The sequence below is a fragment of the Tamandua tetradactyla genome, chromosome 15 (assembly GCF_023851605.1).
Source record: "Tamandua tetradactyla isolate mTamTet1 chromosome 15, mTamTet1.pri, whole genome shotgun sequence".
NCBI classification, from domain to species: Eukaryota; Metazoa; Chordata; class Mammalia; order Pilosa; family Myrmecophagidae; genus Tamandua; species Tamandua tetradactyla.
Window position 1 is genome coordinate 50,307,787 of NC_135341.1, and position 25,284 is coordinate 50,333,070.

At 37.6% G+C, this 25,284-nt stretch overlaps 1 protein-coding gene across 9 annotated transcripts in view; it reads right to left on the reverse strand.

Annotated features, from left to right (window-relative positions):
* Positions 1-23,636, reverse strand: part of GOLGA4 (golgin A4) — a 150,372-nt gene extending 126,736 nt beyond the window's left edge. For all 9 annotated transcript variants that reach the window (XM_077129826.1, XM_077129825.1, XM_077129824.1 and 6 more), the window contains exons 1-2: positions 23,304-23,636; positions 6,682-6,771 (exon numbers count right to left, since the gene is read on the reverse strand). In XM_077129826.1, the coding sequence (XP_076985941.1) occupies positions 6,682-6,771; positions 23,304-23,375 (162 nt within the window). In that variant the 5' untranslated portion in view covers positions 23,376-23,636. The remainder of the gene's footprint in view (positions 1-6,681; positions 6,772-23,303) is intronic.
* Between the last annotated feature and the right edge of the window lie 1,648 nt (positions 23,637-25,284).

Genomic DNA, 25,284 nt, shown 5'->3' on the forward strand with positions numbered 1-25,284 from the left:
GTTTGTTTTGTTGTGTCAGTGTTTATGTTCTATTTTGTTTTGAATTTCTCTTTGTTTTTTTTTTTGGAACATGACACTATAATACATGTGGAACTCCAAAGAGCTAAGAATAATCAGGACTTTCAAGAAGAAACAAGGTGGAAGAACCTATCGCACTTAGAGCAAAATGCAATACAAAACTATAGTTATTAAGATGGTATGGTAGCTCATTGAAGACAAAGGAAGTAAACAATGGAACAATGGAGAGTTCAGAAACAAATTTACTCCACTATGGATACAATTTCTGAAAAAGACAGCATAGGAAAGCAGTTTGGAAAGGATGGGACAATGGGATAGCTTCATGAGGAAAGCAAGAGGTGGGGGGAATAAATTTGATCCCTACCTCACACCATATTATTATTTCTAAGTGAAGCATAGATCTAAATGTAAAAAACAAAACAAGATAACACAGGAAAATACCCTTGGGTAGGAAAATAACTCTTTAACACAAAACCAAAAACACCAGCCATAAAATAAAATACTGATAATTTGGAGTACATTAACATTTAGAATATCTGTTCATCAAAGGACACCAAGAGAGTCAAAAAGCAAGCCAGGTAGAAGAAATTTATGAGACATATAAACAATAAAGAAATCCCACCCATACTATACATAAAAGAACTCCTACAATCAATAACAGAAAGTCAATTCAGTGGAAAAATGGGCAAAGATTTAAACATGCACTTCACAAAAGAAAATATCCAAATTGCCAATAAACAGATGAAAAATGTTCAATCTTATTTGTTATCAAAGAAATGCTCATTAAAACTACAATAAAAATCCACTGCACATTCACCAGAATGGGTGAAATTTAAAAGACTAGCAGGGACATAAACAACAGCAATTTCCATAAACTCTTGATGGGATGGTAAATTTGTACAACCACTCTGGAAAACAAACATTATTATCTTCTAAGGTTGAAATCCTTTGCACTATTAATTCAATTGCTAAGTATATAACAGAAATGCAGGCACATATAGACCAAAAGACATGTTCAATACTGATCAGAACAGTATAATTAACAAGACTCCAAAATTGGAAACAACCCACATGTTTAACTATAACATTTACATTTAGGAAGCACGAAAAAAAAAAAGTTGTAACACTATAAAGAAAGGAAGGAAATGAATCCAAAAAGTCATGATAAGCTTATAACTGTGGGAAACCCTACCTGTGTCCTCTCAGATTAAGAATCCTGTTCTGTAAGGCCAGCTCTGAGGAGTCCTATGTAGCTGGTACCTACTTGCTAGGTATTAATACTAATACCTGTTTTTTTAAATATATATTTAAAAAAATAGTTCTGTATCTGTAAAAAAAAGTCATGATAGTGGTAATCCTATGGGAAAAGAGAAGGAGCATGATGAAAGTGCTGGTAATGTACTTTTACTTCACTGGATGATAGTTACATAAGCGCTCACTTTGTGATAAATCATTAATTGTATATTTACTTTTAACCACTTTTCTGTATCTATGTTATACTTCACAGAGTTACAAAAAAAAAATACTGAAAAATCTTATCTGAGATATGGTGCTAAGAGTTAATTATATACTTCCAGGTCAAGATGGCAGCTTAACAATATGTGCATTTTAGTTTGTCCTCCAGAACAACTACTAAATAACCAGAAACAGAACAGAACAGCTCCTGGGGCCATGTCAGTGACCAGACACACAGCATACCCCAGTCTGGACCAGGTGGACTGCCTGCAAGCCCCCCCCCCCCAAGAACCATGGTTCCCAAAGCTGCGGTGACCAGCGCCCCTCCCCCACAGGCTGCTTCCCAGAGGGGAAAGGAAAGGACTTTACCAGTAGCAGGGACAGAGCACAATCAAACACCAATTGTGGAACTAATTAACAAATTCTGACTACTAAAAATAGGCCCCCAGCTTAGGTGAACCTGGTTAAAGCAGAGGTTGCTCATTTTTGCCCCGGTGCCAAGGGGGCAGGGCTGACAGAAAAAGGGGGGAAAAAAGAGGAAGGAAACAGAGGTTTTTGTGGCTGCATATCTACAAAGGCCTGACTGCCTTTGGATACAGCAGCAGGACTTCTCAGGCTGCAACTGCCCAGGCATAGGCAGAAGTGAGCTCTTTTGGGGGTTTGTCTGGAGACTGTGCCTTCCCCAAGGGAGGGGTGAAGCCCACCTCAGGTGGAATCCCTCCATCAAGGAATTCAGAACCCAGGGCTTGGTAATTTGAAGCCATTAAAACCAGCCTACAACCTCTCATCTGTCTCCGCCATGCCCCCAGCAGGGAGAGTCTGCCAAAGTTAAAGGTACCATATCATTTAATGCTGGTGGGACCTGCAGTCAGACAAGCACCACATACTGGGCAGGATAAGAAAAACAGAGTCCAGAGACTTCACAGGACAGTCTTTCAACCTGCTGGGTCTCACCCTCAGGGAAAACCGACACAGGTGACTCTTTCCTCCTGATAGGAGGCCAGTTTGGTCTGGGAAAATCTGGCTGGGGTCTATAATATCTAAGTAGACCCTCCTAAGTGTGTGTGGGGGGAAAGGCACCACACAAGCAGGGCAAGAAACAAGAAAACAAGAACTGAAAATTTCCCCCCTGTTAAACAAAACTTAAGCTAGAGGTCCAGATAAAGCTGAACAGAATATCAAAGAACAGACAGACAACAAATTCATCCAGCAAGAAAACCCTAGATAAAAGAAGTGAAAGCAACCTCCAGAATAAACTAATTAACATAATTAAATGTCTAGACGCCAGCAAAAAATAACAAATCACACTAGGAAAATTGAAGATATAGCCCAGTCAAAGGAACAAACCAACAATTCAAATGACATACAGGAGCTGAAACAATTAATTCAGAATATACGAACAGACATGGAAAACCTCATCAAAAACCAAATCAATGAACTGAGGGAGGATATAAATAAGGCAAGGAATGAAAAAAAAGAAGAAATTGAAAGTCTGAAAAAACAAATCACAGAACTTATGGGAATGAAAGACACAGTAGAAGAGATGAAAAAAACAATGGAAACCTACAATGGTAGATTTTGAGAGACAGAACATAGGATTTCTGAACTGCAGGATGGAACATCTGAAATCCAAAAGAAACAGAAACTATAGGGGAAAAAATGGAAAAATATGAGCAGGGACTCAGGGAATTGAAAGACAATATGAAGCACACGAATATACGTGTTGTGGGTGTCCCAGAAGGAGAAGAGAAGGGAAAAGGAGGAGAAAAACTAATGGAGGAAATTATCACTGAAAATTTCCCAACTCTTATGAAAGACTTAAAATTACAGATCCAAAAAGTGCAGTGTACCCCAAACAGAATAGATCTAAGTAGATGTACTCCAAGACACTTACTAATCAGAATGTCAGAGGTCAAAGAGAAAGAGAGGATCTTGAAAGCAGCAAGAGAAAAGCAATCCATCACATACAAGGGAAGCCCAATAAGACTATGCGCAGATCTCTCAGCAGAAACCATGGAGGCAAGAAGACAGTGGGATAATATATTTAAATTATTAAAAGAGAAAAACTGCCAACCAAGAATTCTATATCCAGCAAAATTGTCCTTCAAAAATGAGGGAGAAATTAAAACATTCTCAGACAAAAAAATCACTGAGAGAATTTGTGACCAAGAGACCAGCTCTGCAAGAAATACTAAAGGGAACACTAGAGACAGATACGAAGACAAAAGAGAGAGGTGTGAAGAGTGTAGAGAGGAAGAATATGAGTAAAGGTAAAAAGAAGGAAAATTAGATATGACATATAAAATCCAGAAGGCGAAATAGTAGAAGTACTAGCTGTGCAGTAATAACACTGAATGTTAATGGATTAAACTCTCCAATCAAAAGACATAGTCTGGCAGAATGGATTAAAAAAGCAGGACCCACCAATATGCTGTCTCTACTCAAAGGATACGAGGCCAAGGACACAAATGGACATTTACACACCAATGTTTACAGCAGCATTATTAACAATTACCAAGAGATGGAAACAGCCAAAATGTCCATCAACAGACAGTTGTCTAAACAAACTGTGACATTTACATAACATGGAATATTATGCAGTGTAAGACAGAATAAAGTTATGAAGTATGTAACAACATGGATGGACCTTAAGGACATTATGCTGAGTGGGATTAGCCAGAAACAAAAGGACAAATACTGTATGGTCTCACTCATATGAACTGACATTAGTGAATAAACTTGGAATATTTCATTGGTAACAGAGACCATCAGGAGTTAGAAATAGGGTAAGACACTGAGTAATCGGAGCTGAAGGGATACAGATTGTGCAACAGGACTGAATATAAAAACTCAGAAATGGACAGCACAATACTACCTAACTGTAATACAATTATGTTAAAACACTGAATGAAGCTGCATATGAGAATGATAGAGGGAGGAGGGCTGGGGCATAAATGAAATCACAAAGAAAGATAGATGATAAAGATTGAGATGGTGTAATCTAGGAATGCCTAGAGTATATAATGATAGTGACTAAATGTATAAATTTAAAAAATGTTTTTGCATGAGGAAGAACAAAAGAATGTCATTACTGCAGTGTGCTAAAAATAGATGGTAATTAATATTTTAAAATTTCAACTTATGTGTGAGACTAAAGCAAAAAATGTTTATTTGGTACAAATTTATACTTTGACTAGTGCATCTCCTAATATAACTTATGTAAATAGTTGATTGAACACCTTAAGTACATGGAACTTTGTATAGGACATGAGATTTTGTTGGTTTGTCCAGGTGACGCCCTGATGAATCCCAGAGTGATCTGATCAGTGAGTGGAAAAGCATTTGCAAAGTCCCCTTCAGGGAATGGTGAGAATGGGGGAAAATTCAACTTCCCCAAGTTGAATTCTTGATATTCTCACAAGCAGTGTGGACAACCAAAGCTATAGGCTGAGCTTGGGGTTTGTTCATATGAAACTTAACCCCACAGGGGATAGGTCAAGCCTACTTAAAATTAGGCCTAAGAGTCACCCCCAAGAGAACCTCTTTTGTTGCTGAGATGTGGCCTCTCTCTCCAGCCAACACAGCAAGAAGACTCACCACCCTTCCCCTGTCTACGTGGTACATGACTCCCAGGGGTGTGGATCTTCCTGGTAACATGGGACAGAAATCCCAGAATGAGCTGAGATTCAGCATCAAGGGATTGAGAAAAACTCTAGAATGAGCTGAGGCCCAGCATCAAGGGATTGAGAAAACCTTCTAGACCAAAAGGAGGAAGAGTGAGATGAGACAAAATAAGTGTTAATGGCTGAGAGATTCCAAACAGAGTCCAGAGGTTATTCTGGAGGTTATTCTTATGCATTAAGTAGATATCACCTTGTTATCCAAGATGCAATGGAGAGGCTGGAGGGAACTACCTGAAAATGTAGAGCTGTGTTCCAGTAGCCATGTTTCTTGATGATGATTGTATAATGATACAGCTTTCACAATGTGACTGTGTGATGGTGAAAGCCTTATGTCTGATGCTCCTTGTATCTACCTTGTCAACAGATGAGAGGAACATATGGAATAAAAATAAATAATAGGTGGAACAAATGTTAAAATAAATTGTTTGAAATGCTAGTGATCAATGAAAGGGAGCGGTAAGGGGTAAGGCATGTAAAATTTTTTTTTTCTGTTTGTTATATTTTTCTGCTGTCTTTTTATTTCTTTTTCTGAATTGATGCTAATGTTCTGGGAAATGATCATTATGATTAATATGCAGCTATGTGATGATGTGAATTGCTGAGTGTATGTGTTGGGAATGTTTGTGTTTCTTGTAATTTTTTTTTAATTAATAAAAAGTTTTTTTAAAAAGTTAATTATATAGCATCAATTAAGTTATTTCTCAGTTTCCACTAAGAAGCTTGAAAAATGTAGGACTTTATTCCCTATGATGCTATGTTGAGCACAGCACTTAAGTAATATCAAATTATTCTGAAAACTTAAAACATTAAATGGAGGTTAAATTATCCTCTCAAGTTAAGATTCTCAGAGAAAACACATTTTACAAAAGCATGCCCACTATATGAAATGAGAGAAAGAGAAAAGGAGGAGGAGGGGAGGGGAGAAAGGAAGGAAGAAAACTATGCTACTAATTGTGTTAGGGTTCCCTAGAGAAACAGAATCAACAGGAGAGATCTGTAAATATGAGACTTATAAAGGTGTCTAACACAACTGTGGGAATGGAAAAGTCCAAATCCATGGGGCAGGCTGTGAAGCTGGCAGCTCCGATGAAGAATGTGAACGAACTCCAAAGGAGAGGCTCACTGGCTGAAGAAGCAGTGAGGGTCTTTCTTTCTTCTTAAAAGCCTTCAACTGATTGGATTATCTTCTTGTGAGAAGCATGCCTTAGTTGACTGCAGATGAAATCAGCCACAGGTGCAATCTACTGACTGATGATTTAATACATGAGCCTTCCAGTTTATCAACCAGCCACGATGTATCCTTGCAGCAATAGTCAGGCCAGTGCTTGCCTGACCAGACAACTGGGCATAATCATGTAGTCAAGTTGACACCAGAACCTAACCATCACAGTAATAAAAGCAATATCTGGGAAATACATAACTGACCTGCCAAATAATTTCTTATTTTGTTATCAATAGTAGCATTATATTTTAGATTAATGAGCTTCTAGTGAAAGATTTATTAGAGAAGAAATTCCAAACTTACCTCTCTATTGGGTATACCTTCATCAAGCTGCTCTGTAAGTGAAGATGTCCTGCTCCTTGCTTTTGTTGGTGTTGAAGAACTGGAAGAAACCTAGAATAAAACATTATTGCACTAATTAGAAAGATGACATTGACTCATGCACTATGTAATGAGAGCATGTCCTCAATACATGCCCAAAGAATGGAGGAAAAAGAAAGGAAGAGAGCAAACATTTGAAAAGCAGAAAAGGATAATTAAAACAATTCAAGTAGAAGTTCCAGGCTACCCACTGAGTCCTTGTCTCATTCTGCCACCAACTAAAACTATGATCTTAGCCAAATTAACTTTTTGAGGGCTCTATGTCCTCATATATACAAAAGGCTGTGATGATATTGAAAGATAATAATATTAGGGGAACCTAAAATTAGGTGAGAATATATGGAAATTATCTGTGCTGTATTTGCAATTTTTCTATAAATCTAAAATTACTTCAAAATTAAAAGCTTATTTAAAAAAAACTAAGGCTTCTGATTCAATTTTAAAGTGCCTTCCAGCTCTGCTATTCAATACTATGAAATGTACAGGTGAACAGCAGCTTTCCCTCACCCTCACCTCTTTAATCGAAGGCCTTGCTTTGACCTAACCTATAAACCCCAGTTGGATTATGAGATGCCAGACCATCCTGTTCTATGAAAGACAGCCTGACTCCTGTTATTCACAGTACAAAACGTCTCATGATAAAGGGTTCAAATTTTAAACTAGGAGTTTGAGTTTGCCACTAAACTGACTTAATAACAACCCTAAAAATATAAAACTAAACTTCAAAGACCTCCCACGCCTCCAGCAAAGTAGATTTGAACTTATGTAGAAAGACATGAATAAGTATTCACAGAACTGAATATGAAAAAAATAGTGTCCTACTCTTTCATATTCTACACAAAAAAGTAACATACATAAAAGGCATTTAACAAACTATCTGTTAAATAAATGAGTGAATGAATGAACAAATAGAAACCAGGGTCTGTCAAATCTGCATATTACTGCTGTGGAGAAGCTGGAACTGATAGGTCATGAGGAATAGCAGAAAAAGCACTAAACAAAAGGTATTTTAAAGTGCTTTCTATGTGCCAGCACTGTTTTGAATGTAATAAACAAAGCAGATAAAATCCCTGTCCTCATAGAATTGGCATTCTAATAGATAGGTAATTAAAATAATGATACTGATCCAAGATAAGACAAATATATTGATAAGAGAAAGGCCAGTTTGTCTATATGTGTTTGTGTGTGTATGAATGTATACACACACATACACATATATAGATTATGATGAACATTTTAAATCAGGGCAGATACTCAATAAAGGGTGTTGGGAGAGAGACACACCAATCAAATCCCTACTTTATACTTTGCCATATTAAAGACAATGTTAAAAATAAAATTGAAATCTCCCTACTCCATATTACTGACAGCCCCTTCCAACATGAAAAAGTTAGAATGGCCATAGTCCAAATACCCCTAAAGAGTGGGACAGAAAGATCAAAGGTGATGATGGCATTATACAGAGAAGGTAGGGTTTAACAAACAAATTCGATTGCTGAATCATTAAATTGATATTTATTTTAGTCTCCAGTATCTTAGAACAGCTATAAGTAAAAACCTAAAATTGTGGAATTGTAACCCATACCAAGCTCTGAAATCTACAATTACTACAACTAATTGTTGTGCTGTACTTTGAAATTTATTGCTTTTTTATGGATATGTTACTTTTCACATAAAAAAAAGTCAATTGTGAGGACAAAAAAAATAATTATGCCTTCTAGCCTCCTATTCTGGAGCAGCGAGAAGGAAAAATCTGAGATGATGGTACGGCAGCCTATGACAAACTCTGGGATCCATCCTGTAACAACTTGTTGAGGACTGCTTTGAAAACTATTGCTTTTTTCTTTCTTTGCTTTGTATATATGTTATATTAGACAATAAAAAAGTTTAAAAAATAAATACAATTAAAATACTAAAAATGTTTATTTCTAAACTCTCTGAATGGGAAAGAAATTTTGATGATAAGAGCAGAAACCAAAAGGAACTGTTTAAATGGGAGGAAGGAAATGGCATCTACAAAATATCAGAAAAGTTTAATGACCTTTTTTTATAAACAGTTACTATTAATCCATAATTAGAACTCAGAAAACTCACTATCTCAATTTACTTTTCATCTATGGCAGATGACCTGCACTCCACTAATTAGACACACTCACATGAGACTCTGAATCATGAGTGAGCAATGTGAGAAAAGTCATGCAAAATTAAAGTTCATCATCTGATGAGCATGGAGACAGAGCTTCAGCCATCCCATTGTGGGCTGTGCAGTAGAAGCTGCAGTGCTGGTACAGAACTGAGGCAGCTACAGCATTCTTATTAGAACAGTCCCCACAGTGAAGCTAGACATTGCTACGAGCCTAGTCCTCGAGGAAATTCTGTCAACTACCTAGTATTCTGTAATAAATTCGTTTTCAGCTTAACTAGCTAGAGTGAGTTCTGTTGCTTATAACTAAAAATTCTGACACACACACTCCTAAAAGATGAGCACGAGAAATCAAGACATAATAGATGAAATTAGCTATGTGAAGAAGTCACTTTAACGGATAAGATACCCTCTCATGCCCAAAATAAAGTGGGAAAGAAAAAACATTTAAACACAAAAATGGTTGAATGTGAAATAAAGCTGAAGCGTTATCAACGGTTTAAATGTCTAGAAAATGTGTGTGTTAGGTCAGTATTGTGCTTTAAAAGTGAGAAGGGAAAGAAAAGGCACTGGACAGTACTTATCCTGAACTAAGACTAGTTTACCAACTTTGAATTGGTAAATTTAAAGTGTTCAAAGCAATTCAGGAATAGTTTTCAATGCAGTTGAGGGAATTATAAACCCTTCCAAGATGCAAAGCATTTATTTTTAAACCATGTCTGCTAGTCCCTAGGTTCTCTATAGGTGCTCCAAAGGCTGTCACCACAGGGGAGCAGTTCTAAAAGGCAGCCACTGAAGGTATGGGGGCCTCGGGAGAAGGGGAGTTAGAAAAATAATGGAAAGTACTGGAAAAGTCCCTTCACCAACCAATGCTCTCTTTGCTGTGATTCTACCATCTCCAAGAAATCCTGTTTATTAATTCAGTTCTCCAATGTCCAGATGTGAGGAAAAGGCTACCCTAGACTTCCCAATCACTGGGACAGTATACCTCCAACACAAATTTTAATTAAATTGTTATAATGGCTTATATATGGTACATCCAGCTTTATGTGAATCCAATCAGTCACTAAGATTCATCAGCTTTGGATACACTGATAAAATCAAATTCTGAGGTTTACAAAGTTGAAAAATAGGTCCTAGAACACACTCTCCTCAGAAGGTAGTACCACCTGGAAATTCCTGGCCTGATGGCCCATTTGTCCTCCCCTGGAGGCACAACAGTTAGGATCACATGAAAGAATGGATGTGATTGTAAAGTATAAACCATCACATAAAGAACCAACTATACGTGGGTGTTTAACTCCGGTGCCTGGCTCTTTAATTGGCAACCTTTACTTAAGAATATAAAGGCATTTAGGTTTCTACAAACCACATTAGGACTGATTAACTTTCATGGCCAATCTGAGGGCAAATTTATAGGTTATTTGTTAGGAAACATGATAGCACATCCAAGGCTCACAATATTTTATTGCCCATCAACTGTTAATTAAATGACCAAAGGCCTTCATTTCAATACAAAAAATGCAGTCGCTGTGGTTAATTCTAAGATTGGAATTCTATGGGTAATTCCAATAACCCTAGCCCTAATATGAGGAGATATTACTTCCATGATTATATTACATCACATAACAAAAAGGATTATATATAATTAAGGTTACTGATCAGGTAACTTTGAGTTAATCAAAAGGAGATCATTTGGGTGGCTCTAAGCTAATCACATAAGCCCTTTAAATTTAGACATAGAGGGCAGAGGCAGAAAGCAGAGTGACGTACTCCTGTTGGCCTGGAAGAAAGCAAAATGTCGATGGAAGCTACATGGCAGGAAACTGAAGGCAGCCTCTAGGTGCAGAGAGCAGTCTCCAGTTTAAGCCCAGCAAGAAATGTGGACCTCATTCTGTTACCAGACAAAGGGCATGGATTCTCTTGCCCCACATGCTGAAAATCAATTTCTGAGTTACCGGGGTTTCAAACAGAGAAAGAGTTTATTACTAGGTGTATAATAGGAAAGCAGACAGTCTATCAGCCCAAAATCTGTCTCCCCAAACTGCAATAATTCTAATGGTTTTATTAGAGAAAAAGATGGGCAGGGTTTAGAATAATGAGCACAGTGGCCCCAGATGATGTAATTACAGGTGATGTGATTATTGAGCATGTGCAGATTGATTGCATGCTTAGTCACAGAAATATGTAAGAAAATGGCAGAATGAGGTATAGATGACTTAAGTTACTGTGCGTGTCAGGCAGGCCTATTTCGGTTAGATCCACTCTCAGTTATCAAGATAACTTTGGGCTTGGGGTGGGTTAGTTCTGGGCTGACCCAAGACCCTTCATTAAAGTTGAAAAACTGGATATCTGGGTACAAATGAAGGTTAGTCACAAGGTTTTTACAATCACAGGGGCAGAAGATAAAGGGTAGATAATCATTATGAGAGATCAACGCAGCTGGATTACAATTTAGAGATTCCAGGTACTTTCCTCTGTCTACTCCAATTGACCAGAAAGCAAAAAGGAATAGCTATATAATGATTCAGTAATCAAAATCATCCCTTAAATCCTGATTTAGTGGTTACAATTCCTCAACTACAAGGAACTGAATTGTCCCACAACTATGTGAACTTGGAAGAGGACCCTGAACAGATGAGAACAGGGCCCAGACAACACCTTGATTTTAAGCCTCGTGAGTCCCTGACCAGAGAACCCAGTCATGCAGCACCAGATTTCTGAAATCTGTGAAATACTAAATGGGTACTGTTTTAAATCATAAAAGGTTGTGGTAATTTGTGAAAGAATATTAGAAAATTAACATGGTCACTTTTAGGAATAATAAGCTTTTGAATGTCTGTCCTTGTACCACAGTTTCATTATCCTCCAAGACTGTACTCAGTTGTCACCCGGACCTCTCCTGAATTACCCTACTATGTGTAACTACAACACCCTGTGGACATCACACTAGGGGTACTTGTCTCTCTCCCATTATATGGGGACTACATCGACCACACAAAGCAAATGCAGCACCAAGAAATAGTACCTGGCACTCAGCCGGCACTGTAAATAAGTAAATGCTCTACAGTTACAAAGTATTTTCAAATATTTTTTCTCTTTTAATCCTCACAACAATCTGACAGGTAAACAGGACATATACTAATTATCATTTCCAACTTCCTAATGGGAAAATAAGAAGCTCAGAATGCTTATGTGGCTTGCCCAAGTTACATATTGCAGGAATGAGTTAGCAAGCACCTTTACTACCAAAGATTAGGTGGATCCAAGACAGCTGATTAGGGAGAAGCTGGGCTCACTTCTCTCCCAGATAAATTAAGGGTAAGGCAGAAAAAACTATCTGCAACAACAGATCAGGGGCTCTGGGTATCAGGGGAAGTGCTCTACAATATGCAAGAAAGTGGGGGAGGAAGAGAGAGAAGCTGCAGTGAAAGACAGTCAGTAATCCTCCCCAGCGCCAACTCCTGCTGCCCATCCCCCACTCTCAGACAGAAAGCTACCGGTTCTCCAGTGCCTGGTTAGCAGGGAGTTCCAGATTGAAAGGGCAGCGGAGGGTCACTCTCCCAAAAACTGCAGGACATGATCTAGTACTATGCCTGCTTTTGGCTAGCAAATTTGAACGGAAGGAACTACTGGCAAGAACTCCAGGAGTCCCCGGGAAATAGGCAGCTGAAGAGCACCATCTGCTGGCAGGCAAGAAAAGCGCACCTCCAGGAAGACATCTAAAAGGCTTCTGGGCAAAGAGGGCCATATGTTGGGCACACGAGGAAATGCACTCTTGGGGAGCAGAATTAAAGGGTTCTAAGCATCTTTACCTGAACTTGTTCTCCTCGGGGCCCTGTGAAGCTAATGTGCAACCCCTTCGTGGGTCCCTGGCTCAACCCTTGCTGGGTAATACTGACAAACCGAATGTCAAAGAAGAGCATTAATACAGATCCAGTCAACAACAAAAGCTTTGACAAAGGAGAGAATGCAACCTTCAGAGTAAATGTATGAAGATAATCTCATGTCCAGACTTCAGTAAAAAATAATAAACCATATTAAGAAACAGGAAAATATGCCTCAATCAAAGGAGTAAATAAAAAAGTTGAAGAAAACACAGTATCTGGAACAATTAATCAAAGATGTTCAAACAAATCTAACAAATTCAACACAATGGCTAAAGAAATTAAGGACATAAGAAAACAATGAGTAAGCATAAAGAAGAACCTGAAAGCATGCAAAGAAAAATAATTCTTATGGGAATGAAAGGCACAATAGATTAAATTAAAAATACACTGGAAGCACACCACAGTAGATTTGAACAGGCAGAAGAAAGAATCAGCAAGCAATGAAGACAAAGCATCAGTCTTTGAAGACAAAGACAAAATTTGAAGAGAAAAAAGAACAGATAAAGAAAAGAGAAAAGATTGGGAAAAATTGAGCAGGGTCTCTGGGAACTGATTGACAACATGAAGTACAACATTTGTGCCATGAGTGTCCCATAAAAAGAGAAGGGATATATTTCCTATTGCAAACTATGGACTATAGTTAACAGTAATATCTTAATATTCTTTCATCAACAGTAAAAAATGGACCACACCAATGCTAAGGATCAATAATGGGGGTGTGGGGGAAAAGGGTATGAGACGCTTTGGGATTTCTTTCTCTTTTTTTTCTTGGAATAATGAAAATGCTCTACAGCTGACTGTGGTGATGAATGCACAACTATGTGATGATACTGTGAGCCACTGACTGTATACTTTGGATGAACTGACTGTGAATGTATCTCAATAAATCTGAATAAAATAAAATAAAAATAACTCCCCAGCTAACTTTGTACTCAATGGTGAAAGACTGAAAGTTTTTCCATTGAGATCAGTAACAAGACAAAGACGCCCACTGTCACCCCTGTTATGCAACATTGTACTAGAAGTTCTAGCTAGAGCAATTGAGCAAGAAAAAGAAATAAAAGGCATCCAAATTGGAAAGGAAGAAGTAAAACTTTCACTATTTCCTGAAGTCCTGAAAAATTCTAGAAAGTCCTGAAAAATCTACCACAAAGCTAACAGATCTAATAAACAAGTTCAACAAAGTGGTGGAAACAAGATTAACATGGAAAAACCAGTAGTGCTTACTATACATTGGTAATGAGCAATGTGAAGAGGAAATCAAGGGAAAAATTCCATTTACAATAGCAATTGAAAGAATCAAATACCTAGAAATAAATTTAACCAAGAATGTAAAGGACCTGCATTTGGAAAAGTACAAAGCAATGCTAAAAGAACTCAAAGATCTAAATAAATGGAAGGACATTCATGGTCATGTTTTGGAAGACTAAATATCATTAAGATCTGAATTCTACCCAAATTGGTTTCCAGATTCAACACAATTCCAATAAAAATTCCAACAGCCTACGTTGCAGAATTGGGAAAGCCAATTACCAAATACATTTGGAAGGGTACAGGGCCCCAAATACCCAAAAACATCTTGAAGAAGAAAAATGAAGTTGGAGGCCTCTCACTTCCTGACTTTAAAGCATATTACAAAGCTACAGTGATAAAAACAGCAGGGCACTAGCATAAAGATAGGCATATTGACCAACAGAATTGAATAGAGTTCAGAAATAGACCCTCAGACCAATGGTCAATTGCTTTTTCTTTCCTTTTTCTTTTTTTAACATTTTTTATTATGAAATATAATATGCACACAAAAAAGCAATAAATTGCACGTATATTTTAGCAAATAGTTACAGAACAGATTTCAAAGTTTTGTATGGGTTATAGTTCCACAATTTCAGGTCAACTGATTTTTGACAAGACTGCCAAATCCACCCAACTGGGACAGAGTGGTGTCTTCAACAAATGGTGCTGAGAGAAGTGGATATCCACATCCAAAAGAATGAAAGATCTCAAACCTTATAAAAATTAACTCAAAATGGATCAAAGACCTAAATGTAAAGGGAAGAACTATGAAATTCCTAGAAGAAAATCCAGGGAAGCATCTTCAAGATCTTGTAGCAGGAAGTGATTTCTTAGACCTTACACTCAAAGCACAAGCAAGAAAAGAAAATATAGATAAAAAAGGTCTCCGGGCGGGCCGCGGTGGCTCAGCGGGCAAGAGTGCTTGCCTGCCGTGCCGGAGGACCCCGGTTCGATTCCCGGCCCCAGCCCATGTAAAAAAACAAACAAACAAACAAAATATAATAAAACAAGAAAATGTTTAAAAATGTTTCCCTTTCTTCCTCCCTTCCTTCCTTCCATCCTTCCTTCCTTCTCTGTCTTTCCTTCCTTTCCTCCCTCTCTCTTTAAAAAAAAAAAAAAAAAAAAAAGGTCTCCTCAAAATTGAAAACTTTTGTGCTTCAAAAGGTGAAGAGGGTGAAAAGACAGCTTCCTTGATGGGAGAAAAAATATGGAATATATACATCCTGGATGTATAAAAAGATCCTACAACTCAACAATGAAAAAACAAACAACCCAAAAGACTTGAACAGACATTTTTCCAAAGAAGATACACAAATGGCAAATGGCTAAAAAGCACATGAGAAGATGTTCAACATCAACAGCTATTAGGGAAATGCAAACTAAAACTTCAATGAGATATCATTTCATACCTACTAGAATGGCCATTATTAAAACAAAACAAACAAACAAAAAAACAGAAAACTCCAAGTATTGGAAAGGATGTGGAGAAACAGAAACACTTATTCACTGCTGGTAGGAATGTAAGAAGGTACAGCTGCTGTGGAAGATGGGTTGGCAGTTCCTCAGAAAGCTAAGTATAGAGATGTCCTACAGTCCAGCAATCATGTTTTTTGATATTTACCCAGAAGAACTGAAAACAGGCACAGATATTTGCAAACCAATGCTCATAGCAGCATTAATCACAATTACCAAATGATGGGAAGCAACCCAAGTATCCATGCATACATCCACCGATGAATGAATAAACAAAATACGGTATATACATATAATGGAATCGTATGGACCACATCAATGCCAGGGATCAATTGTATGTATATACCATATACATGTATTTCATACCTTTCACAGGTATGCAACAACATGGATGGACGTTGAAGACATCACGTCGAATGAAATAAGCCAGACAGCAAAAGACAAAAATTGCAAGCAAACTCATAGAGTCAGGATCTAGAATATAGGCAACAGGTGATAGGGTCAGGATAAGGAATGGGAAGTTAAGGCTGATAATGTACAGAGCTCCTATTTGGAATGATGAGAATGTCTGGGTGATGGTGGTGGTGATGTTATCCAACATTGTGAACATAATCAACAGCACTGAAATATATATCTGTATGTGGATAAAAGGGGAAATGTTAGGTGGTACATATAGTAATCGGTTAAATTTTTTAAAAAATCCATTGAACTGTCCTATGCAAATAGTAAATCCTCAGCTAAACCATGGATTATAATTAATAGTACAATTATAAAAATGTGCTTTTATCAATGGTAACAAATGTACCACACCAATGGAAGCTATTAATAATAGGGTGGCATACTAGAATTCTGAGATCTTATGTACAAATTGTTCCGTAAACACACTGGTCAAAAAAATTCAACTGCAGACCTAGACAAATTGAAAATAATCTCTAACAAGTAGAACAAAAAAATTAAAAGAGAACATAAAAGAACAATAATAAAATCTATCCAGAAGGCACAAAAGCTAACAAACATGGGTTCCAGGAGAGAAGAAAAAAAAATAAAGGGGAGGGAATTATAAAAAAAAATAACATCTAAAAATTTCCAAAAATTTAAATTAGGAGTCTCCATACCCAAAGTGCCTAGTTAAGTGTCCAGCACAATGCATAAAGAAATCCATACAAAGCATACTTGACATTTTGAAACAATGTAATGCATCACTCTGATAAAAATTAAAAATCCAAGTTAAAAATTTCTTTAAAAATCATGAGTATCTAATACATTCAGTATGGAGTATCCAATAAAATAAAAAAGGATGATACGTACATTAAAAGATGATCTATTTTTCATCTTAAATCTAATTAGTTCATAATGAATAGAGTAAGAGCGTGGACCTTATTCTCAACCCTTCAGACCCCAGCTAGTGTTTACAGCTTATTTCAAGACCAGTTACAATGATACACATTAACCTATACAAATGTTTCTACAAAGGAAATAAGTTAGAAAAATCAGATAATACCTTTGCTAATGTAAGAAACATGCATATGTTGAGAAGTCATCACTAAAAATCAATTATTTAAGAATATGCACTTATATTTAAGCACAGCATGATGATCAGATTCAAGAATGTAGGTGCACACTATTGTGTACTTCCTTCTCTCAAAAACCCAATGAAATGACACTATAATAGTTGAGAAAGGAGTAAATTAACAAAAACTCTAGAACAGAGGCGAGAACAACAGTGATAAAGGTAGTAAATTTCTGAAGAAACGTAGGCAAATGGATTCAAATTGGGGGAAAATTCAGGGCAAAGGGAGACATAACTTCGAACATTTACAAAAGGCTACAGGGTATGCAGTTGCCACCTTGTCCAACAACAAGTCACCACTTTAGAGTACCAGAATGAACAGTTACTGCCATTATTATTTTTCTAAAGAGGATTAATTAAGGATTTATGTGCCAAACAGGGACTTGGGGTCAGCCTCCCAACCCAAAAACACATCCCAGGAGGAAAACAGAACTAACACCAAATATATTGAGCAACCTGCATTGGAGAAGTTAAGGCCCCCATAGTGGGGGCTGATGCCATAGAATAGTAGAGTGACATACATCCCAGCTTGCCCAAGGCAAATTTCTGTCCCAGTTCAGGCAGGTTTATGCTCCAAGATAATTATCAGTAACATCCCCTTTCTTTTTCAAGAATGTTTGAGTGCTAAATTATATGGTCACTTTTTAAAGTACGGTCCTCTTCATTTTGGTTGGCAGAGGAGGGATTCCTACCTGTCCCTTTCCCCTATCCCTACCTCCTATCACATACACACAAATTCTCGTTAGCCTTCCCATATGGGGAAGTAGCAGGTAAGAGCAGAGGAAACCCACAACAGCTATCTAAATAAATAGATAGATAGTCAAATCCAGTACTTCATGAATATAAATGAACTGCAACAATTACATGATGTTCTTCTTTGAAAAACAAACTACCACACACAAAAAAGGCAAAACAAGTTGACTAAGATGAATAAACACAAAAAATGACCCAAGAAAATCAGATGAAGGAACAGAATATAAATTTATTTGTATATATAATGTGTACGTTCTCAAAGTTTTGAGAAACCCTAGTTTCCATTCAACAAGCTGGTACTGAAAACAAGCGGCAAGCACAGAATGATGGTTAGAGCATGGGTTTTAGAGCCAAACTGACTGAGTTCGTATCATACCTTTACCACAGACAAGGTACTTAACCTCTCTTAGCCTCAATTTCTTACCTGTAAAATGGGAATATCATAAATTCATGCCTTGTTTGTGGTGTACAAAGCTTGTAAATGTGTGCATCATGTTAGATGATACATGAAATGCTCTGAGAAAAATACCTGACAAAAAAATGATGCAATAAATGCTGACGTATTATTTTTGCAAACCAAAAATAAGACTATTAAAATAAATTAAATAGAAGATGAAATTAAACATTGAATAATCTCTCAAAACAACTGGAGAAACAAGAAAAAAAGATGAAATGCATAAATGAAAGTTAAGAAACATAAAGGATTAATCCAGAAAGATTAGCAAAATTTCAAAATAAAACAGAAGAAAATTAGAGATTTTAGAAAATCAAGGAAAGAAGAAAGATTTTTAAAATATGGTTAAGTACAAATAAGGAAAGAGAAGAGACTGGGAATTAGACTTCTCATCTGCAACATATGACGCTAGATGAAAATGGAGAAATACCTTCAAATGTCTGAGGGAAAATTATTTTCAACCTAGAATGTCAATCCCAACCAAATAAATATTTTAGTGAAATGACTACATCTTCAGATATTCAAAGAGTCTGAAAGTTTGTTTCAGGCATCCTTTCTGGAAAAAAAAAAAGTTCTTCAAGATATAGAACAGCAAACCAACATGGAATTTTGAAATTAACCCAGGAATGCAATGGAGAGACCTCCCATAATGAAAGCTGGATAGCAAGCCCAAAGAAATAAAGTCAGTCATTTCATCATATTAAAAGTACTGAATACTTGAACAGTATGATTAAATGACTGGAACATTTAGAGTAGAGAAGGTATACATTTCTTCTGTTAACAAGAAAAAATAAATGTTGGGTAGGCCACAGTGGCTCAGCAGGCAAGAATGCTCACCTGCCATGCCAGAGGACCCGGGTTCGATTCCCGGTGCCTGCCCATGTAAAAAAAAAAAAAAAAAGAGAAAGAAAGAAAAAATAAATGTAATAAAAAATTCCAGGAAAAACAGAAAGCATTGCAAGATCATAATTAAAATACGAAAAAACCAAAATGTAGAGTGATTCTGAACAACTGATATGAGAAAAGGCAAAATGATCTTGAAACTTACCAGTCCCCTTCAAAGGCCACAATATGGGAAGCACAGGATTATACCTCCTTCTCTATAACTCTATACTACCTACTTTAGAGAGAATAATATCCATACATTGCTAATATTGTAACTATGTTTACTGGCTTTTGATTTTTCAGATTCAACCTATAAACAAAATGTAGATGGCATTTTCTAGTCACAGAAAAGAATAAAAGTAATATAAACACTGACAATATAAAAGAAATTATATAACTGACAGGTGTAAATGGAAGAACAGAGGAGATTTACAGGCCATTAATTTCTTCATTTTAAAAACACCAAGTCAAGAAATATTGCCTAAAGTTGATGAATCAAGAACCAAAAATTAACCCTATATTAAACTTGTAAAAGTAATTAATTCAAAAAGAAGAAAAAAAAACATTTTAAAATTCAAAGGCTAAGATGGAATTATCAGGCTAGTGGAAAATGATGAAGGTGATCAATCGAAGCAGAGCTATAATATTTATAATTTACAATTATAAAAGCAACCACTAGAAAAACAAAAACAGAAATGGTTAAAAGTGTTTATCTCTAAGGAGTAGGAATCAGGAGTAAGTATCAAAAGATTATTTTGTACATTTCATTTTATACCTCCTACACCATACTATTTTTACTTCCACATGAACAGAAAATATTACTTTTATAATTTTTTATATTTTAATAGTATTTGAAAAAGGCTTAATGTTTAAGAAACTTTTTATTCATGTAACAATGTATATCCCCCCAAATCACAATGTGTACATTATTAATTAATGTTCCTTTATTGAATAAGTTCTATAAAGAATATAAAAATCTAAAATAAATATTTGATGTTAAAAAACAATATTAAGCAAATATTGGTTTGAAACTTTTTAAACTTTATTTTTAATTAATTGGACAAATGATTAATTTACCTAAGATAATATCCACAAAGGAAGGGTTCAAATAATCTTGGTATCAACCAAACAGAAATTACTGGCAACTATTAAAAGGCTGTTTTGGTTTTGTTTAATGTTTCGACAACTTAGGGAACTGTATACAACACTGTTACTATTACTGCTGGAGAATTTAGCAATTATTATGATGTAAATGGTTCATTTATCCCAGATCTAAAACATTTTTCAGGCAATCTCATCTATGGAAAGCAAGCTAAGAAAGATACAGCCTTCCAAGTCTCAAAATAATGACTCAAAATTTGTATTAATACACTGAAATGCACTAACAAACGCCTCAGGTACATGCCCTTATTTTATACAAAATTGTATGTACATGTCGTGTCTAAGCCTACAACTGAAAGGAGAAGATAGGCATATGGCAAACAGCAAGGGAGATTACAAAATAACTACAAAAAGTAGACCAAGAACAAACAAACAAATAAACCCTCTTGAGTGCGTAAAAGGAAACTGCTTTCACACCCCATTAAATCTTGAGGGCAGGGTGCCTTAAACATAGAATAATTCATCCTCCAAAAATGATGATCCTGAGTCATCACAAACAGGTAATATACAAATTCAAGATCCTTTGATTAGGAAAACAAGGATCATGCAATAGTTGAAAAAAGATTGTCATTTAGAAGGGTTTGTTTGTTTAATTTATGCTTGAAAGAAATCCTTAACTGTCTAAAAACAATTTTCCAGAACTTCTCATTCCTTATGTTTCTGAACAGCTGAGGATATGCGACAAGAACAAAATCAAGTTTCTATCAGTAGTTGAATACTAACAATTTATTTTTGAGTCCTTGATAAATACACATATTTTCAAAAATGTGAATTTACCAAAGAGAATGGTTTTAAACCTTAGGTATACAAAGTGATTTTATTTGATCCAGATGCACTATCTCACCAGAGGCTGGACACTACAACATCACTTAACTGTAAAAACTGGAAGCTGTACTTTCTTAGCCTATAGCTTTCTTTTCATTATTTCTAAAAACAACCTCTCTTTCTTACCGCACAAAAGCAATTCATTTTCATGAAGAAAAACTAAACATGACAGATTTTTTTAAAAAAGAATACTCATAACATCTCTCTAGTACATTAGAATATATACTTCCTAAACTATTTGCATTACATCTGTATATAAATACATGTATTTTTTCCCACTAAACTAGGATCACACTTTGCATGCTAATTTTTAATGTCTTTTAATACAAATATCTTTCTATGTTAATAATAATTTCCTGTGGACTCTAACACTAGTGGTGTGACATTAGCCAAGTTACTTCAACCTCTGTGAGCCTCACTTCATCTATCAAAGAATAATAGTAGTACCTACCTCCTAGGTTTAAGTAAGAATTAAATAAAATAACCCATGTAAAGCACTTAACAAAATGCCTGGCACATAGTTAAGTACCCAATAAATGTTAGCCTTTTTAAGGCTGCATAATAACTCACTGCCTGGAAAAATTTATTAACCAACTTCTATTGTTAAAAGCTTTTTAGTTTGTTTTTACCATTATAACAACACTGAAATGAAAAATTCCTGTAGCTAAGTCCTTAATAATTTCTTAAATTATTGTCTAAGAATGAATTTCTGGAAGTGGAATCCTAGATAAATGATATTTTACACATTTCTAAATGTAAGAGCCATACAGTCCCTAGTATGTCCATTTCCCTACATTTCTCTTCTCTGCCTCACTTTTAAGTTTTTTCTTTATTTCACAGATAAGTGTTTTGTGACATTAAAAAGACTGCAGTAGATGATATAAAAAGTAAAATCTCTACTATTCAAATTTTAATCACTAATTTGCACTTTACTTGCGATAAAGAGCAAGCCTTCAGTGTCATGTTTCAATGTTTCTCTTAAGCACTGTTTCACTCTACAACAGCTTTAAATTTTAAGAGAACAATTTCAAATTATTTCAGAATGAACTCGGTGCAATGATAATCTAAACACAAAATATAAGTTAAAAAATATTAGAAACAATAATAATGAGTTTATTTAATGACTCAAAACAACCTTGTTTGTAACGCAGGCAAAGATCAGAAAGATATTTGCTCGATCTGTTGAGATAAAGGCCGGGAAGAAATTTAACATGAGTCCATGTGTTGCTAGCACCAAAACACATGATCATTGCTTGCTCATGAGAGTGCTTCTTTAAATTAATCCTACTAACACGCCCCCTTTTCCCTGGAAACTGTCATTTCCTGAAGTAACAGCACTCGTGAAAAACAAACGTAAACAGTACACAGAGCAGCTAGTCTCTAAAAGAAGCAAAGGGCGAAGGGCTAGACCCGCCGGGCTTCAGAGCTTCTGCCGCTCCACCCACCCCGGATCAAGCAAGTTAAGCAAAGTGACTAACTCGTGACAGTCTCGGGTGCTGGACCCCGGCCACGCCGCCACCTCTGCGGGTCCCAAGCCTCAAGCAAACAGCCTGGTTCCAGATGGCTTGAGCCCTGGCCCTCACCTCTGGGCCAGGCTTTGGGAATAGGAGACATTCGACACGGGTCACAATCCCGAGGGATCCTAGCCGCTCCGTACTCAACCTCGGGTCGGGGATGGGAGAGGGGATCTCAATCAAAGGTCAGAAATTACATGGTACCCCACCCCGCCCTAAACCCCGGGTGGGATCTCAGATTGGTGGCACGAACCTCCGATGTGGGTCAGAAGTCCCGCAAGCTCTGAAGTCCCCGCACTCATGTCCAGGCCAGGGTCGGACTTTCGGGGAAAACAGAGGTCAGATGTCACGATGGGTCCGGCCACCGCCCTACTCATTCCCAGACAGGGTTTCGGGGATAGAGGGGCCTGGGACAGGATTCCTGAGTGCCTGAGCCAACTTGAGCTTACTCCAGGTCGGATATTTGGGGTAGATCTCAAGGTGAGGGGTCAAGGGTCATGGAAGAACTTCTCCTCTTCCTCATTCCAAGCCTGAGTAAAGGAGTGACGGGAACTGGGGGAAGAGAGTATAGACCACACAGTACCTGAGTAGGAGCCAGCGACTGCTGGAACTGCTGCTGCTCCTCGCTGATCTTTTGCTTCAGTTTCTTGAACATGGCGCAGCGCAGGTCCTGAGTGTGAATGAGACCGAAGGGGTGGGTATCCACAGAGTCTACACCAGACACCGCGGGGGCCGAGCCTCGTCGCCTTCTCCTAGGACTCCTGGGCGGCTTGGAACACTAGCCCTGCGGGTATCGGCGTCGCCGCCGCCGCGTCTCTTTCTTCCGGGTGCCACTGGCTGGCCTCGGCCCCCCATCCAGACCTGGCAGCGGCGGCGGCGACAACGGCAGCAGGTGAACGGTGCGCTCAAGGCGCCTGCGCGACCTACGTGGAGCTGGCCGAGGTTGCTCTACGGAGCGCTGTAGGGGACAAGCACGAAGCCGGTGCCGGCACATGCGTGTTAAGTGGAGTTCCCCGCTTCCAACTGTTTGGGCGCAGAGATAGGCCTCCAGAATCAAACACTGGATGGAGTGGGGACCGGTCTGAGCACTGCTCTAACGCACACCTGGGCTTTAGCGCTGCGAAGATAGGTGAGTGGAGTACTGCTTCTGTTAAGGGCGGTCGGGCTGTCTTGCCCACGGGGAAGAACAGTATGTGGGCGACCAGAGTGGGAAAAGAGAGGTATTGAGGGAACCTGAGGTAGATCCTGATGATAATATAGACTTGTTCGGTATTTATTGTTAGGATTCTGTATCTTTAGTGCCTATATTCTCGACTGCTCCCCAGAGGGGCCCTTCTCTGGACTTTTCCAGGGGCAGGAATTGCCTGAGAGGCTTTCAGGGTCCAGATACTGCAGGCGCATTATGTAAAGCTTCAATCGTTTGCACACATGCCATTATTCTGTACGTCGCTGAAATAGTATATATTTGCCTATCATTCAGCAATCTTTGTTTCTCATTCTAGGTGCCAGGGTCCTATGAATGCTACACTGAATAAAACAAAATCCCTATAAAGAATTCACAGCCTAGTGGAAAACACAGATTCCTAAAGAGACTAAATTCACCCCTAACAGCTGCAATCATTCTAAGAGATTTTAATGTTTTTCTGCCTAATTCAGCCAACAACCTGACCTTTGGTATCTGTGGATCCTCAAATCCACCTCAGCAACTGACTTCTGCATGCTATACTTTTGGCATCATCTGGAATTGCTTGACATTGATTGCATCGGTGTATCAGGGCTTGACAGAGCTTCCTCTGATTCTCATATTTTAGCAAGTTTTATTTACCAACAATCATAAGAGCAGGCCTAAGATTCCATAGCCTGGTCCCTAAATGTATTAGAGCTGGGTTCTAGTCTAAACATTGTCTTGATAGCTGGCCTAAGTCCTCTCATATTCCGTTAGTGAACACATTACCAAGAGTTTCTTTTCTTTCTTGTTTTCCCAAGAGTCCTTACTTATCTCTCAACAGATTGTAAAGTTCCATAGGCCGTCAGCTACTCCCAGGCTCCAGGTGGCCAATGTGCATCCTTACCCCAACATTCACAATTATACATCAAGGTTTGATAGTTTTATATTTATACATATGTTTTTATATATCTGTGTGTATATATGTACATGTACGTGGGTCCTATCAAGGCAGGCCATAATGAACAATATACAGATGAATAAAAAAAGATCTAAGATACATTTAGAGAAGGGAAAGATCAGAAGAGAACTAATTATGTGGGGGGGAAAGAGGGATAACCTTGCTAGGACACACACAAAAGAGGATCTAGAGAGGAAGAGGAGACAGGGTTGAAACCCTTCAACACATTTAACAATTTTTTGAAACATTAACCTTCACAGCCCATCTACTTGAGCCCTCTATGACATTTACAATCTCTGGTTGTCTGTACTTAGTTAAACCTATAAGTTATTCTTAATTCTTCAGTCACATGTGGATGCCACAAATTTAGATGCAAATCACCTTCTGAAGGCTCTGGCCTTGGCACATTTCTCAGTCCTGCACCAACCCTGAGCATTC